Here is a 20,771-nt window from a genome sequence, read left to right as displayed (position 1 = left end):
ATCCAGTACTATCTAGGAGTTTGTAAACCAAATGTGATTTTACAATTTTGAAAAAAAGATATTTTTTAATCTGTAAAATATTTTCTTTGGAAAAAAAATTTTTTCAAAGTTTACAGAATGTGTTTTTTACAGAGAGCACACAGCTAGTACTGAAAATATCGCCCAGCTACTAAAAATCTGTTTAATTATTTTTTGTATAAATACTCTGGCTCTTCAGGATTGTAAAGCACATTGGGTTGGGTCTTGGCAGTCATTTTATGGATGACATTTCAAGATAGCTATGAAAACTATTACAGTTTATTGGAAGACCTAAGATATGTAAAGGTCTCATGGGAGGATTTCTTCCTTTACCTGAAACTCTTTGACAGATACTTTGTGTCTTCCAGTGTGTCACTACCCTTAATTCTCGTCTCACTAACTGCATAACTCCACAGTAACTGTTGGGAACAGCTGGAGTTTTTCATACTCCTCAGCCCTTGTGCAGTGGCACAGCAAGCCGTGCTTGTCAGGCACCAGCCACGTTTCCCTAACCAGACTGTGCTGTGTCTGGCTCCTGGCTGTTCGTGCCAGTGTTCTGCTTTCAGGGCAGTGATAACCATAGTGTGAAAGCAAGAAGCACTTCATGCTCATTGTCTGCTTCAGGTTTTATTTTTTAAGCTTGTTGGCTTTGCCAGTGATTATTTTGTTTTGAACTTCAGAAAAGACAATGCTGGCAGAAAGGATTCCAGTGCCTTCCAGTCCTGTTCCCATAGCAACTATTGACCTTGTACAACAGCAGTCGGAAGATATCATGCCTCGGACTGAGCCCAGACTCCCTCCAAAGAAAACTAAACACCAAGAAGAGCAAGAGGATGTGAACAGGCCTGCATGGGGCATCAGTTCTTCTCCTTGGGTCACCTTAGCTTATGCTGTCTACCAGATAAAAGAGATGGTTAAACTATCCAAAACCAATCCAGCTCCTGAGAATCAGCCTTTACAGGTAATCTTCTAATGTTCAGGAAGTTCTTAGGTAATTTTAGCTGCTTGAAAACCTTTATAGCTCTGTAGATCTGTTAGTACCTGGCAGGTATTTTCTATCAGCTTGTAATAAAGGTGGACTTGTGACACAGTAGTTGAAATACTGCATGAAATAGAGTTGTTTTCTATGTATAATGCAGCAGGAATAACTAGTTTTGCAAGTACTGTCTTCCTGAAGATGGTAGGAGAAGACGACACATGGAAAGGGACTCTGTTTTATGGATTTGGATATATTTGTTTACATTTCTTTTCATATTAGTTGGAATGTGCAGGTTATGCATTTTGCAAAATTTACAAGGTGATAATTGAACATGAAGATGCACAGCTGCTTAACAGACTGTAAGATTATTTTTATTTAGTTTTGCTTCCTTAGATGATGCTGTCAGACATCTGCATGGTTGCTGTGTGCCAGACAGCTACTGATTGGATACAGAGCCTTCTTTTCAAATGAAGTTAATCTCTTTTTCACCTAGTTACACCAGATAAGAGCCATCCTGGGACTTAAAATACTGGTGGCTGGTGCTTACTGTGCACCATTCCCCTTCTGTTCAGTCTCCCCCCAGAACAGCTTGTAATAGCTTCCTCAGTGGTTGGATGGGCTTGGATCTTGAACTTGAAATGCTCTGGCCATGTCTTTCAGACTGGAGCTGGAGCACGCTGCTAAGCCCAGTAAGGAAGTGCTGTCAGTCAGGGTTTAGAGCAGCACGGTCAGTCTCAGCTGCTGTGTTTACCTGTTTGGAAGGAGTGGGTGAGGTTCCTTCTTGCACCCAGTAGGCGTAAACACAGAAATGCTTTTTCCTCAAGTGCTGTCTTTAGCAATGGGTAATTTGGGATATGAATGTGAATCAGCAGAGCAGTGTGTAGGAATTTCACCTGGTCACCTGCCTTTCTTGCTTGACTTTATTCTTGTAAATGTGTTACAGGCGTGCTTTAGATTGGTTGGGGTTTTTGTTTGGTTTTGACTTTTCCAGAGACAGAGAATGTGAGCTGAAGATATCACAAGGTCTCTGACATCAAAGTAATGTCTCCAAACAAACTGCTCAGTTTCCCGCTGCAAATGCCCTCAGGGTCTTGGTTAAGCTGCCTCTGTTAAATCAGAGAAAAAAAGTTATACAGAACTCAGGCAATGAACATGGCAATAAAATAATGTTTGGTAGGTATGTGGTGTCTGAGAGTGGCTTGTCCAACACTGTTGGACACAACCCAGCTGCTTCCCTGAGCACTGTGAAGTGGCCAGAAGGGCTTTTGTGCCTGTTCTCTATGGCATATGGTCTCTTCATTATGTCTTTCTTCCTGTAAAAATACAGTGCTGATCTAAAAGTACTTATTTTTGATGTGCCAAAATTCAATGCACCTCATTGTATCATTTTCTTCAACATGTGTATTCTCCAGAATTTCTCATCCCTGTTTCAGTGCTCCAAGAGGACAAACTTGTTCCAAAATATTTCAGATTTTGTGCTTGGTCATTTACTTTAGGCTGATGATATTAAAATACTGAAACTAGAAAAGGCTGTCCAGGTCTCTTACTAAATATATTAAATGGCTTCCTTAAAATGAAAATAGATCATTTGGAAGGAGGGTTGGTGCACAGAGAATTAGTGACAAAAATTATTCCTTCTTATTTCATAAAGATTTTGGATCAGTTTTGCTTCTGCTTGCTTATACACATACTAGCCTTATTCTCTGTGCTTCAATGCAAAACAAAAAATCAAAGGCAGTGCATCACCTTCTAATGAAATGTGTTAGTGTGCAGGTTTGCCATTTCAGCCCTGGGAATGTAACTGGTGTTTAAATGTGCTCTTATGTTCCCTGGTAAGGCTTGTTTGAGAAGATTGGATGGATTTGTACATCAGTACAGCAAAAATCCTGCCAGTCAGGAAGTCTGAGCAGTATCTTGGGGAGGGAGGGATCAACTGAGAAAAATGGTATTTAAGAAGCATTTAAGTGGGGAAAAAAAGTGTATTTAAGTGAAAAAAAAAAAGTTATGGACTTGCTTAGTCAAAAGAATTATCTTGTCTAAACACTTTGAAGTCCAGTTAATTGTTTTTTTCCCCTTGAAACACAACAAGTTTGTTTTTTGCATGCTTCTTGGGAAAGTGCAGTTAGGAAAAGAGATGGAAGGTAAGCTGCTGTCTGCTTGCTATTAGTGTCATCTGGATTTAAATGTACTACTTTTGCTTTGCTGCTTTACGTTTGACTTGTTATGTTGTGGGCATTCAAAGCAAGTGCTTTGTGACTTTCCAGCAGTGCCTGAATGCATCTGGGGGTGTGCCGGGGGGGGAGAGTGTCCTGAGCATTCATGGTGACTTTTGGCATGCAATCCTTTCCCCTCTGTCTAGAAAACCAATGAGAACTGCAGTGCTTCGTCAGCCAGCTCAGCAAGACAACCCCAAAATCCGACAGATTCTGAGCAGTCCAGAAATTGTTCGGCACCAACACCTACAGCAACATCAGATTCTCAAGCAGATGGCAACCGTGTTGTGTCGGATCATGATGCTCAGCCTGCTGCTGCAGGGCCCTGAGATGCGCTCATCTTACCAAATCCAGTGCATGGAATTCTGCTTCTCACATGGGAAACGCTGGAGTAGGAGCTCAAAAGTAGGACTTCCTTCATCTTAACAATCATAATGTGATGCAGTGCAAGCTTTTAACTATATAAAGAATATTCATATGACTACACAGAGCAACATGAGCAGGGAGGCCAGAAGTTCGGATTCTTGAGGGAAGTGATGTGGCCAGATATGATGGTAGGAAGAATTCTCGGCTGCTTTGCTAAAGCTGAGTCAAGTGCTATGAGATTTCTTTGCAATCTGTAGAAAAAAGGGAGTTCACTCCTCATTTGTTGAGGCACAGAGTGTCTGACTTGATTGGATAATTTTTTTTCCTTAAATTTATTCCCAAATCAATTAAGAGAGACACTGAGTTTCCCTGAATAGTCTATTAGAAAATACCAGATCCAATAATTCTAGGAATGTTGTGAAACTGTCTCTGGAAAGATGTCTCAGAAATAGAGTAGCTTAAGGAAGTGTATCTTAATATTACGGTGATGGATTAAGTAAACCACATACATATTCAAAGAATATGTTTTTGAAGCTAATGTTCTCTTGTTTGAGATAAAAGTTTAGTTCTGCAAAGCAAAGGTTTTTGAACAGGCCTTTTAGTGCAACACAAAAGCTGGAGGAAGGCTTCTGAAGAAGTTACCCTCTGTGCTTGCAGCCCTGCAGTTGGGCATAAGGTTGTGTGCGTTTGGGTAATTTTAGTTATTGAGACAAGAATCTTTGATCAAGATTGCACAGCCTGAGACTGATCAATGGTCTTTTTGGGGGTTTTATTTCATCATCTATACAAGGGTTTATTTAATGCAGTGTAATTACTATGGTTATTTATTAAGAAAACATTAAGCTTTAAGTGCCTAGGGAAGGTGGGGGGGGTAGGGAGGAATCACCTAAAAATCTTAATGTTTAGGATTATAGGGGCGAAGTAGTGGATGCAGAAATCGAGTAGAGTGAGAGATTCTCAGGAGGAAGCAAATGTAACTCAATTGCAGTGTATTTAGGAAGTTACTTTGCCCAATGTCAAGACACTGGAGGACTTTGGATTATGTTTTGTTAAGCTTCTTAATACTGTCTGCAGCCAGCTCGTGCTGGTGCATAGTGAAAATTGCTGCTGGAGGGAAATCCTCGGGCTCAGGGAAGAGTCGGGGGGGTTTAGTCAGGATAGTGTTTTGGCCCGTTTTCTTAGATGAACAGCTGGTTCCCAGGAGATCCTGAGCACTCAGCTCCCATGGGACTGAGGGAGCACTGCTCAGCTGCCCTCCTGGAAGTGAGATGTGTGTGAGGTGCAAGGCCTTCCGTGGGGAAGGTGCTGCTGTGGGACTGTGGTGAGCCAGAGGTAAAGCCAACCGGAGCCCAGAGCCAGGGAGAAGAAGGTGGCAGCAGCTGAGCAGGGAAGGGGTGCACAGGTTTACCCACTTTGACATCTGTTAGCTTGACTGAAGGGGTGTCCCATAGCTGTGCTTTAGCTGTGCTTTTAGAACAACCCATGTTCTGGCAGTGCCTGGGACCAACACCATAGACGATAAAAAGAAACATCAATGACTAGCCACTTGTTACTTTTTTTGCACTTGAACTTAAATGTACTGTACTCACATAAATCCTCATGACTTGTCTAAGTGTCCTTTAAAATCAGAAATGTATTTATTGTATGTTTGTATAACTTGGGGGAGAACTAAAGACTGAACAGGTGACAGGACAGAAGAATGCTAAAAATCATCTTGAGGCTAACCAACCATTTGTTGAGTTCATGCTGTACGGTGTTACCTCAGCTGCTACTGCATAGCACCTGGATTGTGAAGTGAAGAGCTTGTACACTGTGTTTACACTTCAGAATTGTGTATTTGAAATGCCTGCTCTTTTTGGAATTGTATAGTCATTCTATGTTGCAAAATGGACATGTACACCTGGATTTTGATATTTGTGAAACTGTAAAAACTGTGGTAAGAAATATAAAATATCCATAACATATTTAATAGTATCAACATGAACTTTTATTTCATTTGCTCATATTACAATGTCAGCAGTGAACATAACCTGAAAAACCTGAAGTGAAAATAATTCAGTGATAATGACCTTTTACTAAAGTCACTGGAGGATGCTGAACCAAGAGCCTGGGAACTACTCTTGCACTGTGTTAAAACAGTATTTCATAATAAAATCTGACTGTAGGCACCAGTTCCCTTCTGTCATGTGCAGGGAATGTGAGGGACACAAAGCAATGTGTGCTGTAAACTGGTCGATATGGAAGAGTGCAGGGCATCACTGTAAACACTACAGAGAAAAATGTAACATCCTTTGTTAAGGGAGAAAGGCTTTTATAACAGCGCAATGGATTAATGCCTAGATTCTGTTCCCAGATTTTCTAGCTGAACAGTGGACAGTACTTAACAATTGTTTCAGTAAGGCTGTGTCATCTCCACCTATCACAGGAGCACTGTGCAAGTGAACAGGGCTCCAGTGACAGCAGCTGGTTCTGGTGGCTTTTGTTTATGAAACCCTTCCAGTGTTGGAACAGGCTTGGGAGGATTTTTAAGGTCACTATTAGCTACCCACTAAGGTAGCCATCATCTTTCTCATGTTGCTGCCATTCTGTCTTGCATGCATTTAGTCATTTCATGCTCTACTTTGGATAGTGTTTACCCATCCCTGCCAAATGATGGATCTCACAACTACATACAACATGGGTTGATTTTTATTTCTAATTTTTATTGCTTTTAAACTTTCTTCCTTGTTTGAAGTAGGTTACCTGGTATTCTTCTAAAACATATAATTACCTAAACTGGGGAGGCTTTTCCATTTAACATATTGCTTAGGTAAAATACTACCTTAATGTATAATCTAGGCTGTTGTATGTAAATACATATTATGTACTTATATAGTACATATATGTACTTATGTACTTCCATATTATGGAATGATAATCATCACTGCCTCACTAAAGAGAGGACATCCAGAAAAACTGTGTGTTTAAGCTCAGACAAATCTGATTTTCTTCCTTGGCCTCAAATTACTTGGATGGGAGTTCTTGGCTAACTATGAAGTACACTGAAAAAAACCTGTGTATTTTAAAACATGCAAGAAACATTGACTTCTTTTTGAGTATCCTTTGCCTAATCTGTAATGTTTTTAAGTGCTCAATTTTCATGATGGTGACAGGCAAAGATTAAATAAATCTTAATTTGGTCTATGGTAATTGTTCAGGGAGGAGTTTCCACCCTTCTCTCAAACCATCCAAGATAATGAGGCTTTCCTCCATTTTCACAACTGCTTGTTGCTACTGCCAGAGCCTCCCAAGCCAAACCTGACTTTTAGAGTGTGAGTGGCAATTTAGCTGTGGATTTGGTAGCAGCAGCCTCTCTTAGGGGTGAGTCTTGCTGCTAGTGGCCTTCCTATACAGAACTCTTGCTCTGTTTTTGAATGTTCTTGACTTAACAGTGAGTGCATTTTGGATCGCCTGCTTGACAGGGCTTTTCTCTGCTAAACATGCTATAGATTCTGCACAGGTACTTATCATTTTATGGCACTAAAGGGTGTTAAGTGTCTCTTCACTGTAAAATGGAAGTGTTCCTTTTAAACTGAAGCAAAGCTGAAGCAATATAAAGAAGGAAAGACCACGTAAGTAAGGCTTAGGGCTTTCAAGCACCAACTCTTGAGTCCTTTGTTACGCAGAGGAGCTCTTGGATTAGGGTACGGCCACACTTCTTAGCACCGTTAGAGGTAACGGGTTTTGTCCCTGGTGCAGCGATGGCAAGGAGAACCCAGGACAGCACCTGCACTGCTGCAGTCACGCTGCACCACTAGGCATGTTACAGACACCCCATTAAAGTAGACAGATCCCAGTCTCACATGTCCTTCTTGAGCCCCAGCTGCTCCCCATCGCTCACAGTTCCTGGTGAGTTTGTAAGATCAGATGGTGACAGAATTAATGGTCTTTTGTTTTCTGCAGTTTGTAAGACAGTAAAGGAAAACAGCGAAGTGAGAACAGAAGAATATAAGGAGGGATAGTCTAAAGAACAAAAGAAGGAAATGACATCTGCAGGTGGATGAACTGAAGTACACACTCTACTCCCTAGCCTAGGACTGTGTAATACATATGCTGACAGACACGTGACTGCCTAAATTTTTCTCCCTGGTCTATTTTTCCTCTCCACATACCTCCTGTGAGAAGTCCCACAGACAGCTGAGAAAGGAAAGGTAAAAGCCAGGTATCCTCCCTCATTGTTTTGCCAGGAAGTACTTTCTGCATCTTACTGAGTGAGCAAACTACTGAGTACTCCGAGGCCAGTGGAGCTCTGCATGGGTTATCTGCATTCCCAATTCCAGGGTCACAGCAGCACTCTGACCCTGCTGATAGCAGTTTCTCCAAGCAGCTGAAACAGCCTCAGCCTTTGTGGTCTTTTCTGGGCTCTTGAGAGGCCTGGAATGGACAGCAGCACCCATCTGAGGTAAGCTGACAAACTGAAGGCAATAGCAAAAATGTTTGGGGATGGAAAACCTCTCCTAAACCCTCTGCATTGTCAGAGGGGGAGAAGCAGAGGGCTAGAGCAAGGTTTAGCAGATGGATCTGTACAAGCAGGAAGAATGTACATAAATAAACAAAGATTTGGAAAGAACAAAATGCAGTACAGCTACAGCAGAGATCAAGAACAGAATAATATGGGCAGAGGGTGCAAAGTCAGGCAGCATTCTGAGGGGTAAGGGGAGCTTAAAACTAAAGGCAGAGGCAGGATGAAGCTAATGGACAGCAAGCCCAGCCAGAAGAGGAAACAAACCTCGTTCAGCTGCATTAACTCTATGCAAAGTCTCACGAACAATGAACACAGTTTATCAACACTCTGACAGCATTATCGGAAATGTTGACACAGAGGGTACTTAGTAAAAGGAGAGCATTAAAAATGGCTTTTCCTCCCTCTAGTGCTCAGCACGGAGGACTTGATGGAAAGGGCCAAAACATTCTGTTTTCTGGAGGTAGTATCCTTGGTAAAACAAGGCATCCTGGTGGACAGGCTGCCACCAGTACTTGCCTTAGGAATACACAATGTTTGTCTTCCCCAGTGAAAATACCAATAGCATGAGATTCCTCTTCACTTGAACAGCCCCTGTGAGGGCTTCCTTCTGTTGCTCTAATCAGGTAACATTGGCGATACAGTTTTTTCAAAAATCCTTTGTTCACGAGCAACCACAAGAAAAGGCAAGTGTGAGTTCTCATTCTGTATCTTCCCTTTCTAGGACAAGTGTGTTTTCTGTCTTTTTAAATTTTTTTGTTATTTCTCAACCCTCAGAGCAGCTCAGTAGCGTATGGAAATGGAGTTTGTGTATGCATTTCATTTTCATTCTCCTCATCCTCATGGATGGAATTGTCTGGCTCATCTTGCTCAGACTGTGCCCCTGTCTCAAACAGCTGCTCTTCCAGGAAGGAGCTCCCAATGCCATACTGCTCATCATGCGCCTTTGTTTCTGCAGGAGAGACGTGGGGAGATCCCAAAACAAAAGCTGCAAACCTGCCAAATTTTTAAGAGGAGAAGTGATCAGCTGAGAAATTAAAAGAAGAACTACTGTAAATGCTAGGGGTATTGCTATTTAAGCAGGAATGTTGTAAGGACATCCCCACAGGCAGTGCAGATGAGGGGAAGTTCCAGTAACGGATGACAACAACCCCAAAGATCGGTTTTTCTGGCTCATCTTTTCAGTATTTTCTGTAGAAGTAACTTTTGCTCTTCTGGAGACCATCTGCAAAGTCTTGTGACTAAGCAAGAAGATCTAACTTTGTTTTCACATCTTGTCAGTACTTGTGGGGTAATCCAGAGTAAGCATTTGTACAGTGGGGTACTTGGTAATAAAAAAAATAAATTCAAGCTGTAGCATATTTGAGACAAAGGCTGTAAGAATTCAGGTATGTTGATACTGCTAATGAAAGGAAAAAATGGCAAGAATTCTGCACTCCTACACTGTGGTGCAGTCACCTTGCTGCTGGTGCTGCGTGCACACTGTGGGCAAGCTGAGCTCAAGTCTTCCCAAAGAATTCCTACCTCTGCTGAACCTGCAGCTGCAGACTGGGAATTCTGCAACTGCTCCAAGTAAATGCTGAACTGGAAGTGTGGCAGAACAAAGCATGAACTCAGCACTGTCCCTACACTGCAATTTGCCACAAGTCTTACTTTCAGTGGGCAACTCCATTGAGGAGAGAGAACAGAGCTGGAGGTTTCTGGCAAGTGTGTGGGAACAGACGGCAGTTCTGACACCTGGGTAAGTGTCGACAGCATCAGAGAAATGTATGAAAAAGGAAATGCAAGCTACATTCTGGAGTTCTGGTAAACTGATCAATAATTTACATTTCAGACTTAACATTTCTGTGAGATGAATGTCATCACCTCGCTGTTCTTGGAAGCTCTGTTAGTCTAAATGGGGAACAGGTTTGCCTTGGGATGAACCACCGTCTGATGCTTAATGGGAGCTGGGAGGGGTTCTCCAAATCTGATTGCTGTTGGTTCTTCTTTTTATTTCCCTATTCTCAATTAGTGAACAGTTTATAACAACTCTATTAATGAAATGATGGCTAGAAAATACTTGTGTCTCAGTTGTTTTGTACATTTGGTGGTATTTAGTTGTACAATACAACAGTAAGCTTTCACTTTTTATCTTTCCATCATGCTAAAGCAGGCAAGCAGCTTAGAAAGTAAGACTGTTTAACAGTAAATCTATAAAACCTGGTAGAGAGGCTGTCTGCGTGCCAATCCAAGGAAGATTGGACTGGGGCTCCTTTAAAATTGTGACACTTGGTTCTGTGGCAAGGACTAAGTCTCTGTGGCTGGCTAATACATGAAACTCTGCTTCTGATATCTTTAAGTTTCTGTTTTGATGGGAATACACTGTTATGATTAATTTTATATTCTGCAGGGTTTTCTGGCTTTGCTTGCTTGACCCTTTCTGACCTATATTTGTCTTAAGTTTATCTCTTAAGCTATACATGGCACAGCTCTTCTACCTGTTCTATTTGCTAGGTGCAAGTATTGATTTCTTTCTCTGTATTCTTAGTCTTAGATAGTGATACTTCAATAATAGGATTCCCTGACTGTGCAGGTTTGCAACTGGAGAGCTTAATATAGGTAATCTTTGAGTATGTATCTTCACCCTGCTCCAATTCTACGCCATAGAAAAGGGCACTGCTCTAAAACCTGAAGGAGGGCAATTTCACTGGTTAGAGAGCCACCAGGGTCACTGCAAGAGCTTACAGAGGCACTGCAGGAAGCCTTAAGTTCTATGACCGTGAATAAGCTGTGAAGGGCTGCAAACTCCCAAGAGTAATTTGTGGTCAGGGAGGAACAAACAGAAGTTTAATTCCATCAGCGAGAAATACCCTTGAGAGGTGTGGCTGCGGTCCTGAGTGGGATATGCAAGATAAACACACCTGGAACAGTGCCTGAAGTGGCATTTAGGTCTGCTGTGTGCCAGTGTCTGTGCAATGTGTTTCCTGTTTTAGAGGAGCCAGGTTTTCTTACCTGTGTGGAGCCTGGAGTTTGGACACAGCTATCCATGATGGGAAATCAGGGCTCCTGCAGAATGAGCGCAGCTCCTCCAGAGCTGTGATAGTTTCACTTTCACCTTGTTCTCGATACTCCTCTTCAGTAAGGTATTTAAACACCAGTTTTTTTGATTTGAAGTGATGTTTCATTTTTCTAGAATGAAATGACAATAATCAGTATTTCTAAAGTCTTCTGGCACGTAATTATTATCTATGTTAATGCTATTAACATGCATTAATCACCTCTGTCCTTTTAAGAGAATAAGCTGCATTCTTACATTTGAGGACAAGGTATGTAATGTTTGCTAGCCTGTTTACCCTAGGTCTTAACCAAAGCTGTAGAATTTCACATGATATTTAATAAGCTTCAGATAAGCTTTAGATCAGGTTCTTATTGTGTATGCATGGACTAAAATCTCACAGAATTAAAGAGATGGCTGCTTGCTCAGCCATTTTTAGGTGCAAAATGCAAAATGTGTCTGTGCAGAGACATGGGCTGAATCAAAACCCAGTCTGCATATGTTACTTCAAAGATAAGCAATGCTCTAAGCCTGTTGTGAGTTGTTCATGTTGTTTACTAGATTGCTTCTCTTAAATCTTACTCTAAGTTACAAAACTGAGTAGTCTGAGGCCAAAATGTTTACAATCTGATGGTTTTTTAGCTGCTGCGTAGCGATGTATAATATAATTAGATATAAATTAGAAAGTGTGCCATGTTCAGTTCCCTTCTGTCGACTGCTTTCAATTTAAATGTTGTGATGAGTTAAGATAAGCAAGGGCTGGATGCCCGTAAAACTTTCAGCTCTGTATAAAAACACCTGCTCCAACATCAGCAGCATTCAACTTTCTTCCTTATATCCCTTTAAAGCAGAGAACTGCAGCCGTTATTTAGGTCAAACAGTGAAGGGTCTTGCTGGCTCAGTGAGATCCACTGTTCTTAAAAAGAAATACCGCAAGATTCTAAATTATTTTGATATATTTGCTGCTCTGAACTGTGTATCTGGCATCATGGCCTCACACTTCAGTGCTGTGGCATACGGATTTTGAAACAGAGAAAGAAAACAGCCCTTATCATTCTCCTAAGAGAGATTTGTAGAGCTGTATTTCTTTATAGAAGCATCAGTTCATGAAAACCAAAAACTAAGAACCACATGAAGAATAAACTACAATGTTTCAGAGTAAAGCAAGTGTGTTCTGTGAACTTGTGGCCACATACTGGAATCATATTGATTCCAGAGTTTTCTGAACCTGCTTACAACAGGTGCTGATCTTACAAGTTGCTTTTGAAACAGCTGGTGCTCCTCAGCTGCAGGCAAAAACTGGTCTACAACAAATGATAAATTCTACCTAAAATAAAAAAGCTTCAATTCAGTCCCCACTTCAGCAGGTAAAAAGGAAAGAGAAGATCAAAGCAGTATATTCTTCAAAACTAAACAATGTGTAAAAAAAAACAACAAAAAACCCAAATTATTTGATTTGTATTATTTTGGTTATGCCAGTTCTAGCCTTTGCCTCATCCTAATTCTCTGCAGTTCAGCAGAGTCCACAGCTATGGAACAGTCTGTACTAAAGACTCTGAACCTGGATGCCATCCATCACTGAAGGTAGAAAAACAGATGTAAACTGGCAGGGCTTTTTAGAATCTTCATTTGAGTGTTGTGCTTGTGCTAAAACATGCTTCAAATTCAAGGATGAGCAAACACATTGTTCCTGTATTGCTACTGAAAATACTTAGCAAGTTAAGGTCTATCTACTGCAAGCAGTTCCTTTTCCAAATCCACAATGTAAATGGGCCTCTAGGAATACAGAGGAGTATCTCCATAGTTCTAATAGATTGCTTCCATGTACAAGGTAACAACCTTGGAAAACTAAAATCAATGGAGAACACTACTTTTGTGGAAATGTGATGTTAGTCTGAACTCTATTCAACCTCCAAGAACTGTCACTTTTCAACAGCTACTTCCTTGGTGGTGGTACACTATTTTATCCCTAAGATTCCATATGAGTTCCCTGCAGCTTCTCTCACTACACGTCAAACCAAGGCAGTATTGCTGCAGTCTAATCAATCAAACAGAAATGTTCTGGTTACCATATGCCGTGCACTAGAAGGTGCTGCTACATTTGTCCTTAAGAACACAGTCACTCCATTATCCATAGAACAAAACTCATGCTTAAAACTGCCAAATGGAAAATAATTCGTGTGTCTCGGGTCCTGAAACCTTTCCTACTGCAGTTTTATGTTTGGCAAAATTATGAACTAGTATCAGAAATTCCTAAATCATGACTGAAGAGCAGAGGCTTTTTTCATTATCAGTTTCCAGTATTTCCTGGTGCTCCCAGGACCTGGACATTCACAAATAGACACAGACCTGGCAATGTGACAGGCAGCACCCAGGGGGTAACACAGGCCTTTGGAGCAGAGGCTGACTGCTATGACTGCATATGCAACCTGAGGGATGGTGACACCACAGTAGATCAGGACAAAGGCTGTTAACTGGAGCGTCCATGTGAACAAGGTTATGCTGAGCTCCGTGGTCAGTGGCCCATGCTGATAGGAAATGGTAAAGCTGGTAATCCCAACAGCCAGAAAATACCCTGTAGATACAGAAAAGGACATGGAGAAAAAGAAGCAAACTACACCTATAAACTACTTTGCTTCACAAAGCTTGCAGCTGCTGTGAAGTGTAGCGTACTGATTCTTGTGTTGTCTTACAGATAACTGCATGATGTTTTATGTGCTTTGTACTTCCAAAGTGTGCAAAGAGTTCACAAGGTTATCTCTGAACAGCTTTTAGCCAATGCTGTGGGCTACACGTCAGTTCTCCTCATGTGACCATGTCGAGGCAGGTGCCAGATCAATAGGTTTGTCAGCCCCTGCAGCCACATCCCATTAGCCATGTGTGCATCCATTTCCCACAACCAGCAAAGTGCAAGCCAGAGGAGCTGCCCTTTTGCTCTTACAGGGAAAGTATGTAACAGCAAATCAATGAACTAATAATGCAGGCAAAATCTGCTCTTAGAACTAGTCCTCTACATCAAACTATTTATTTAATGATACAATGTGAGTAACGCTCATTTCAGTGGATTAGGAACCTTTAGAATGTTTCAACATCTACGGCTTAGGAGAAAATAGAACTCCATAAATGAGTCACTTGATTGTCTTTTTTTATGGGCAGGTATTCATCTGACCACTAAATTAAACCAAAATCTGCAGCACATTTCTTGGTAATTTTCTTACCCAACAGGTAGTTTCTGTGTTCAGACCACAACCACTGCATATTCTCTTTGAAGCAATAAATAAAATAGAGAGAGGCCATCCAGGAGCCACTCATTAAGATCCAGAAGGTACTGTGCTGGAAATTTAAAAAAAAAAAAAAAAAAAGGGAAAGAAGAAAAAACTTCATCAAAAAAAATCAAGTCAGAATCAGGACCATTGTTTCCAAAGGAACTCACAGGCAAAACCAGATGTGAAATTCTTTAGAGCTACAGGGTTTATGATCTGCATTGAGACTTCACAATCCTCTGCATGCTACAACAAAACAGTGCCAATTCCAAGCAGAGCAACTGCATCTGTATTTGTGTATCATGTCCCAGTGTTACAGTGTAACCCTGCTGCACTGTGTTCCCAATTAACATACCTCAGCAATATTATGGGAATGCACAGGCTTCGTAAAAGTAAAGGAAAAATTCACATCTGCCTTAAAATGAATTGTCTTTGGTGGGTGGAAGAGAATCTGTCTCAGTTGCCACTGTATTTTTATTTAGATTGATTCACAGATTCAAAGGTAAGCTTAGCTCCAGTTCAATAAAAATAATTTATGTTTCAGAACGAACTCTTCTTGTACATCACCAATCTCCTGTTCAGTTTAAACTCAGGAGGAAGCTAAATAGAACTTGGCTCTGACCTAACTACATTTACTTGATGCAAGCAATCCTGCAGTCATTTCAGTGCAGTTACCTGGCCACAAAACCAGAACAGAATCTGGCTCTGTACCTTCACTTCTGGTATTATGATGATGACTATTATTTTGTTTTATAAATGTAGATTTACCCTTGGAATAAACCTTTTAAGTGTCAACAGGACAAAGACTAGCAGAGCAAGAGCACCCAGTATTATTCCAGAAAGGTAAAAGAACTTGGCACTCCTGTAAAGAGAACAAGAGAGAATATGGTGAGAAATACAATTTGTAATCGGTTAAGATGCCAACATTTGTAAAAACAGCAGTGATCTTCAGTGAGAACTTAACTCTGCTGTAAGTTAGAGTTGTAGTTATATGGTTAACAGGCCCAGTTCAGGTATTAAATCCGTGTAAGGAAAAATTCCCAACAGATACTTAAGATCACTGGAGTTGTTACAGGTTAGGAGACTGTGCTGTGGATTTTTAAAACTCATGCTACTTCTGACTGCATTGACCTTCTAGTCTCTAGTACACAGAAGAAACTGAAGTAACCAACATGGTTCTGTACTGCAAGAGACGTTTTATTTTAATTTAAAATGCAGAAAACCCTCCACAAACCCACAAGGTTTTTCGCCTAAGCATATGCATTTATAAATTCCAACTTACTAATTCACAGTTAATGCTATAAAACCTATGACTGCTCTGCTTGTTTTAGAGGTGCCTCCTGACAATTATTTTGTGACTCACTTTGCTTTGAAGTTGTGGGCCACTTATTTTGCTATAACAACTGAGTATCCTCCCTTACATGCTATGTAAAACGTGCATCAGAAGAAAGGCTGGCACAAAGGTGGTGGCAGAAAAGGCCCCAGATGACTTCATCCTAAATATTTTCCCCCACTGATAATCAGCATTATTTAGCATTCAGCTACCCTTAATGGTGAACAAAAGGGAGAAAAGACTTTTCTGATCCACACACTTGCTCACTGAGGATTGTCCTGGTGTCCCCCAGTGCAGGAAGCTTGGATACAAAAACCCTAACACAGCTAATTGATAAACAGTTAGGCACTCCAAGGTATGTCACAATCTGTCCAAACACAAGTGGTATGAGGAATTTTTAAATATATATTCAGTTTCTTATTTCACTTTCCCAAAGAACTGCCTCTTTAGCTTAGCAAACAAACCAAAGATGCACAGGCTTTGGGAAAGAAGCTCAAAAGTAGCTAGTACTCACCTGCTCAGGCTGTTTGCAAAATGGAACAGAAAAATTCCAGCTACAAACAAAAACAAGAGCTTTCCATCTAGCACTAAAAAAGGGGGAAAGAAATAGAAATTGACTTTAGACTAATTCAATCTGAAATGCTGATCATATAAAATATCAACAGAAAAGTCCCAAGCTTCTTACAGAAGAGGTGGTACATTCAGTAGCACTGGCAATACCAAGCTATCTGTAATCTAAACTCAAAGATTTGGTACTTACTTTCTCTTTTCACCCTCACAGTGTACGGTTCAATTTTGAAGGGTTGTATTTTGAAACAAACATCCTCTCCATATTGTTTTATGCTCAGAAAAGTTTCTGTACATGTCTCTGCCTTCCAGAGGATTTGAACAGCACATGCAGCAAACTCAAAAACAGTTTCTGAATTCCGACAGTTGTTTTTTTCTGAAATAGGCTCAAACCGGAACTTTTCTCTGCTGTTAACTTTTATCTAGAAACAAAGAACAGAATACACAGAGAAGTAGCTCAGAATCACTGTGGGTTTTTGTTTTCATGAACTATATCGCATATAAGCCATGCATGTGGTAATGAAAATCAATCTCAATTGTTTAGTCTTGGTTATTTATATTATGCAAAGATTACTTGTTTACAATTGATCACCTTACGAGGTAATTCAGAGAACTCATCGGCAGCAAAGTTCAGTGGAGGGAACTCCATCCATCCAAAAGCACAGTGGGTTTCGTTTTACTGTGACACTTGCCCACAAATTTTTAATGAAACCAGTAATATCTGACTGACCACATTTTCTTTTGTGAATGTTCATACCCCTCCTCCTTCCCCTCCCGAACCATAACAAATTGGACTTGCTTTTCTTTATCATGTAATCTTCATGTTGGGGACACAAGAGGGATAAGGCAAATAAAAGATAGTATAACCAGAAATTTAAATAGAAGCACATTCCTGTTGGGTATTTGGGGTTTTTTTGCTGGTTCCCTGTGCCCTCCCCCACCAAAATGGTAGAAGATCTTGTCCATCTTCTAAGTTGGGATGATTTTCCTGAAGACTCTGATACATTGTGAGCTCTTCATCGGGGCCCACTAGACAAAAAAGACCCATCTGCAAAAAAGTGATGCAAGGGGTAATAAACCAGGTTTGTACTGGGAGAGGAGACAATGTGTCAGCAAGCAATTTGTTGTGGAAAAAATCTGAACTTCCTGCTTTTAAACATTGACTCCAGGAAAGTTTGTGTGACTGATGGAGGGTTTTACCACCTGAAGCCTGCTACCATTCATAAAATCATCTGCAACATGTTCCTGAGGAAAATAGTCCTGGGAACAGACAAAGAGATGTTCCTCTTTCTTTTATCTGAGAGAAAAGTCCTCAAACAGAGTCAAAATGGAACTGTGCCCTTCCTTTGTCTGGAGAAATACTTCCCAGGAAAGAAAAGGAACTATGGAGATGGTTAGCGCATTCCTTTAGCTGTTACTGCTTCCACTCTTGAAGAGATTTTTACTTGCTTCAAACTAATCTCTAAATGTGTTTCTTGTAAGATGACCCTCTATTAGTCAGGAAAACAAACACACTGCTGCTGCTGTTTGTTCATTAGTCACAATCTAACGAGCCTTTGGTTCCTACACTTCGGTATGCTATGGTGAGAGAGCCTCAGAACTGCATTTAGTCCTCAAATTTAGAAGTTCCATAAAGGCATTTGGTGACAAGCAAATTTTCAGAGATTAACACTGGTTCATCAATAGAAAAGGTGTGCAAGAAAATAACACACAGTCCTAAATTAATGTTTTTGTGGCACCATCATGCTCTAAGCCTGGCTGACATCCTTACAGTAGAGCCCAAACCTCTCTGCATGCCAACTGGAGGCTCATAATGCTGCATTTTTATCATGGTCCCAACTATACACCACTTGAACTATTAATTACATGGAGATGCTGCCCTGATCTTGCTAACTGGCCATGTGGTTTGCTGGGAAAAGCTCACATGGAGCACAGTGAACGGCCTCTTACCTGGAGAGTTGACCAAAGGTACTGTAAGTGAATGGTTCTGTTTTGCACATAGCAGTAACAGTTTTCATCCTGCTTCTGGATGACATCCATCTCCTGCAATAAGCTGCAGTTTTTACCTGGGGGGGGGGGCAAAAAAGTTAATTTTAAGCATGAGTCAAATACAAATGTCTGATTTCAGTCCATTTCATTGTTGCAAATGCTGAAACATGTTCAATATGATTTAGATGAAAATTCAAATTGGACTTCTAATCAAGTCATTTAGGCTCCAAAGTACACTGCAACACCTTTGGAAAAAAAATAACTAGGGTGGTATTTTTAAAAAATGTAATCCAGAAAAGCTTGGCTTCAGCATCAGTGTTTTGATGGCATTGGAACAGGGCCTCTGGGCCAAATTCACTGCCAGCATGAGTGGGTGTAACTCCACCAGAGTTCCCTGCACCACTGGTGAATGCAACTGTGGGAGTCTGAGCAGGTAAACAGACTTACATATTAACATAGTCATTTAGCACATGACACAGCTGCTGATCACAGAAGTCATGCTCCTCTCCCTCGGAAATGTTTCTAATGTTAAATAACACAACTCTTCTTTTTAGAACATTTTTTCTGCTGTCACAGTCCAGCCACAGCATGTTGTAAGGGAACTGCACTGACAGCTCACCACAAATCATTGAATTAGGGATGTGAATTGTTCTAACCCTCCTGAAATGTTAGTGAGCACCTAGGATCTTTAGAATTAAGATTGCACTTTTGAGCAGAAATGGACCTAAAAGACTAATGGAGCAAAGTTTGAATAACATTCTGATCTATATACATGCGTAAAATATACCCTACAGTGCATTACCACAGTGTTTCAAGAACATTATTAAAGAGAAGAATAAAGGAAATAATTACACATCTGAACAGAGGGACTCATCTGGCTTACTGAATAGAAAATGTAGGTCTCAGCCAAGCTCAGTAATAACTGCTAATACACTGTCATGCACGCAGAGCAGCAAAATGGTTATGTGCAGTCTCAATCCAGACAAGGAGATGCTGTTTGCAGGTAAAAACCTGTTGTGCCTCTATAAGGAAGCTGAAATTAAGCTAAATTATATTTTAACCAATTTAGTTAAGCCAATGAAATATACTGTGTGGATGTTCTTACTTAGGTTTATTATAGCATTGCAGAATTATTGTCCACACGTGATCCTACTAAATTGGTTTAACTTTAAAATTTGGGCATTTTTCTTGTGGAAAAAATAACCATCTGATTAATTTTCATCCACGGCAAATCCAGTGGGAGGGAGCACAACCACTCAGCCAAGCGCTGCCTGTACCTTTAGACAGGCACTTTCACAAAAGTCATCGGATGATGCTGCAAAAGGATTATTTGTCACTGAAGTGCTGCCGACTGACACAGCAAGGAGGTGAGGCTGGGCACTACCCAGGCCTAAAACCAAGATAATCCAGTAACAGGAAATGACAATACCCTGCTAGCAGGGCCAAAACACAGCCCGGAGGGTCCACACCTTCCCCGAAGGGCATCTTAGGATCTCCTGCCACTATGGATAAACTATCCACCCATGTCAGAGGCAATGTCATCCACACGCAAGGCTAGCAAATGTTTTCTTACTACCCATAGTTTTAAGGCATTTTTCTTGGGGAAAATAATCTGCTTGAAATGTTGCATCGCTCCATAGAGTGAAACAACGATGTTACAAAAGGAGAGATGCTTCTGAACAGGTAACTCTGAGGTAGTGGGCAGGTCTAGCTACTGGGAGGACACACAGGTAGAGTACCTCGCAAATTCTGAGACTGCAAGCAAAGAAATTTGAAATTATAAGGCATCAGCATCTGCTGCAGAATCCGGAGGATGCCCAAGACTCGAGAACGTCAACGCAAGGAGGCAGCCGGTTCTCGAGTTCCATATTGCTACTACAACTGAGCACAGCCTTTAGCGGTTTTCCTGCCCTCAAATATGTTAATAAAAGATCTGTTCTGCACTCGACGCCCCTGACCCGAGCTCCTGAGAAAGCCAGAGGGAGTCGCACACGCAGAGGCAGCTCCCGGCCCCGCCGCTGAAGTGGGAGGGACGCGCCCGCCCTCTGTGCGCCGCGGGTCCTTTGTCCGTGCGAGCTCGCCGGGGCCGGCTCCCCGCGCCCCTGCCCCACCGGGGACGGCACGGGGCCGGCTTGTGGGAACCGAGCTGCGGCGAGACAACAGCGGGACACGGCAAAGCGCCTCAGGCCGCCGCTGCCCGGGCTCCGCTGCAGCTGCCGGCGGGGCGAGGCGGCGGCTCCGGCCCGTCCGCCGGGCAGCGCCATGTTGGGCGGCAGCGGGAGCGGCGGGGCCCAGGGACAGCGGGAGCGGAGCGTGTCCCCCGCTCCCGAGGGGATGGGGCTGAGGAACCCCGGCCTGTGAGCACCCGCCCTGCCCCGGGGCGGGAGGGACGGGCAGTACCTGCTGGCGGAGCCTCCCCGCTGCCCGCGGCCGCCCCGGGCAGCGCCAGCCGGACGAGCAGCAAGAGCAGCCCCGGCCCCGGGCGGGCCCACGGGCGCTGCCAGC

The 20,771-nt window shown here is 41.9% G+C and overlaps 2 protein-coding genes across 6 annotated transcripts in view; one reads left to right on the top strand and one right to left on the bottom strand.

Moving 5' to 3' along the window:
- MFSD6 (major facilitator superfamily domain containing 6) overlaps positions 1 to 5,550 on the top strand; it is a 27,864-nt gene extending 22,314 nt beyond the window's left edge. For 2 of the 5 annotated variants that reach the window (XM_039554942.1, XM_039554943.1), the window contains exons 6-7: positions 699 to 979; positions 3,357 to 5,550. In XM_039554942.1, the coding sequence (XP_039410876.1) occupies positions 699 to 979; positions 3,357 to 3,539 (464 nt within the window). In that variant the 3' untranslated portion in view covers positions 3,540 to 5,550. Of the gene's footprint in view, positions 1 to 698; positions 980 to 3,086; positions 3,139 to 3,356 lie in introns of all 5 variants that reach the window. The other 3 variants (XM_039554945.1, XM_039554944.1, XM_039554946.1) reach the window with 3 other exon arrangements.
- NEMP2 (nuclear envelope integral membrane protein 2) lies at positions 5,541 to 20,771 on the bottom strand. Its single transcript, XM_039554947.1, has 9 exons — positions 20,667 to 20,771; positions 18,228 to 18,343; positions 16,471 to 16,699; positions 16,225 to 16,297; positions 15,146 to 15,239; positions 14,333 to 14,447; positions 13,464 to 13,689; positions 11,072 to 11,248; positions 5,541 to 9,073 (listed from the first exon to the last, which is right to left on the bottom strand). The coding sequence occupies exons 2-9, from the start codon at positions 18,315 to 18,317 to the stop codon at positions 8,851 to 8,853; spliced, it is 1,227 nt and encodes a 408-aa protein (XP_039410881.1). The 5' UTR covers positions 18,318 to 18,343; positions 20,667 to 20,771; the 3' UTR covers positions 5,541 to 8,850.

The sequence above is a fragment of the Corvus cornix genome, chromosome 7 (assembly GCF_000738735.6).
Source record: "Corvus cornix cornix isolate S_Up_H32 chromosome 7, ASM73873v5, whole genome shotgun sequence".
In the NCBI taxonomy this organism is placed as follows: domain Eukaryota; kingdom Metazoa; phylum Chordata; class Aves; order Passeriformes; family Corvidae; genus Corvus; species Corvus cornix.
The sequence above is the reverse complement of the archived record's forward strand: the minus strand, read 5'-3'. Positions and strand labels throughout refer to the sequence as shown.

Excerpts from the sequence above, each read along its gene's own strand:
- NEMP2 (XM_039554947.1), bottom strand. The coding sequence starts at position 18,317 with ATGGATGTCATCCAGAAGCAGGATGAAAACTGTTACTGCTATGTGCAA. Across the intron at positions 15,240-16,224 it reads TTTGCAAACAGCCTGAGCAG|GAGTGCCAAGTTCTTTTACC; the intron begins GTGAGTACTAGC and ends TTCTCTTTACAG. Across the intron at positions 9,074-11,071 it reads AAACTCCAGGCTCCACACAG|GTTTGCAGCTTTTGTTTTGG; the intron begins GTAAGAAAACCT and ends AAAATTTGGCAG.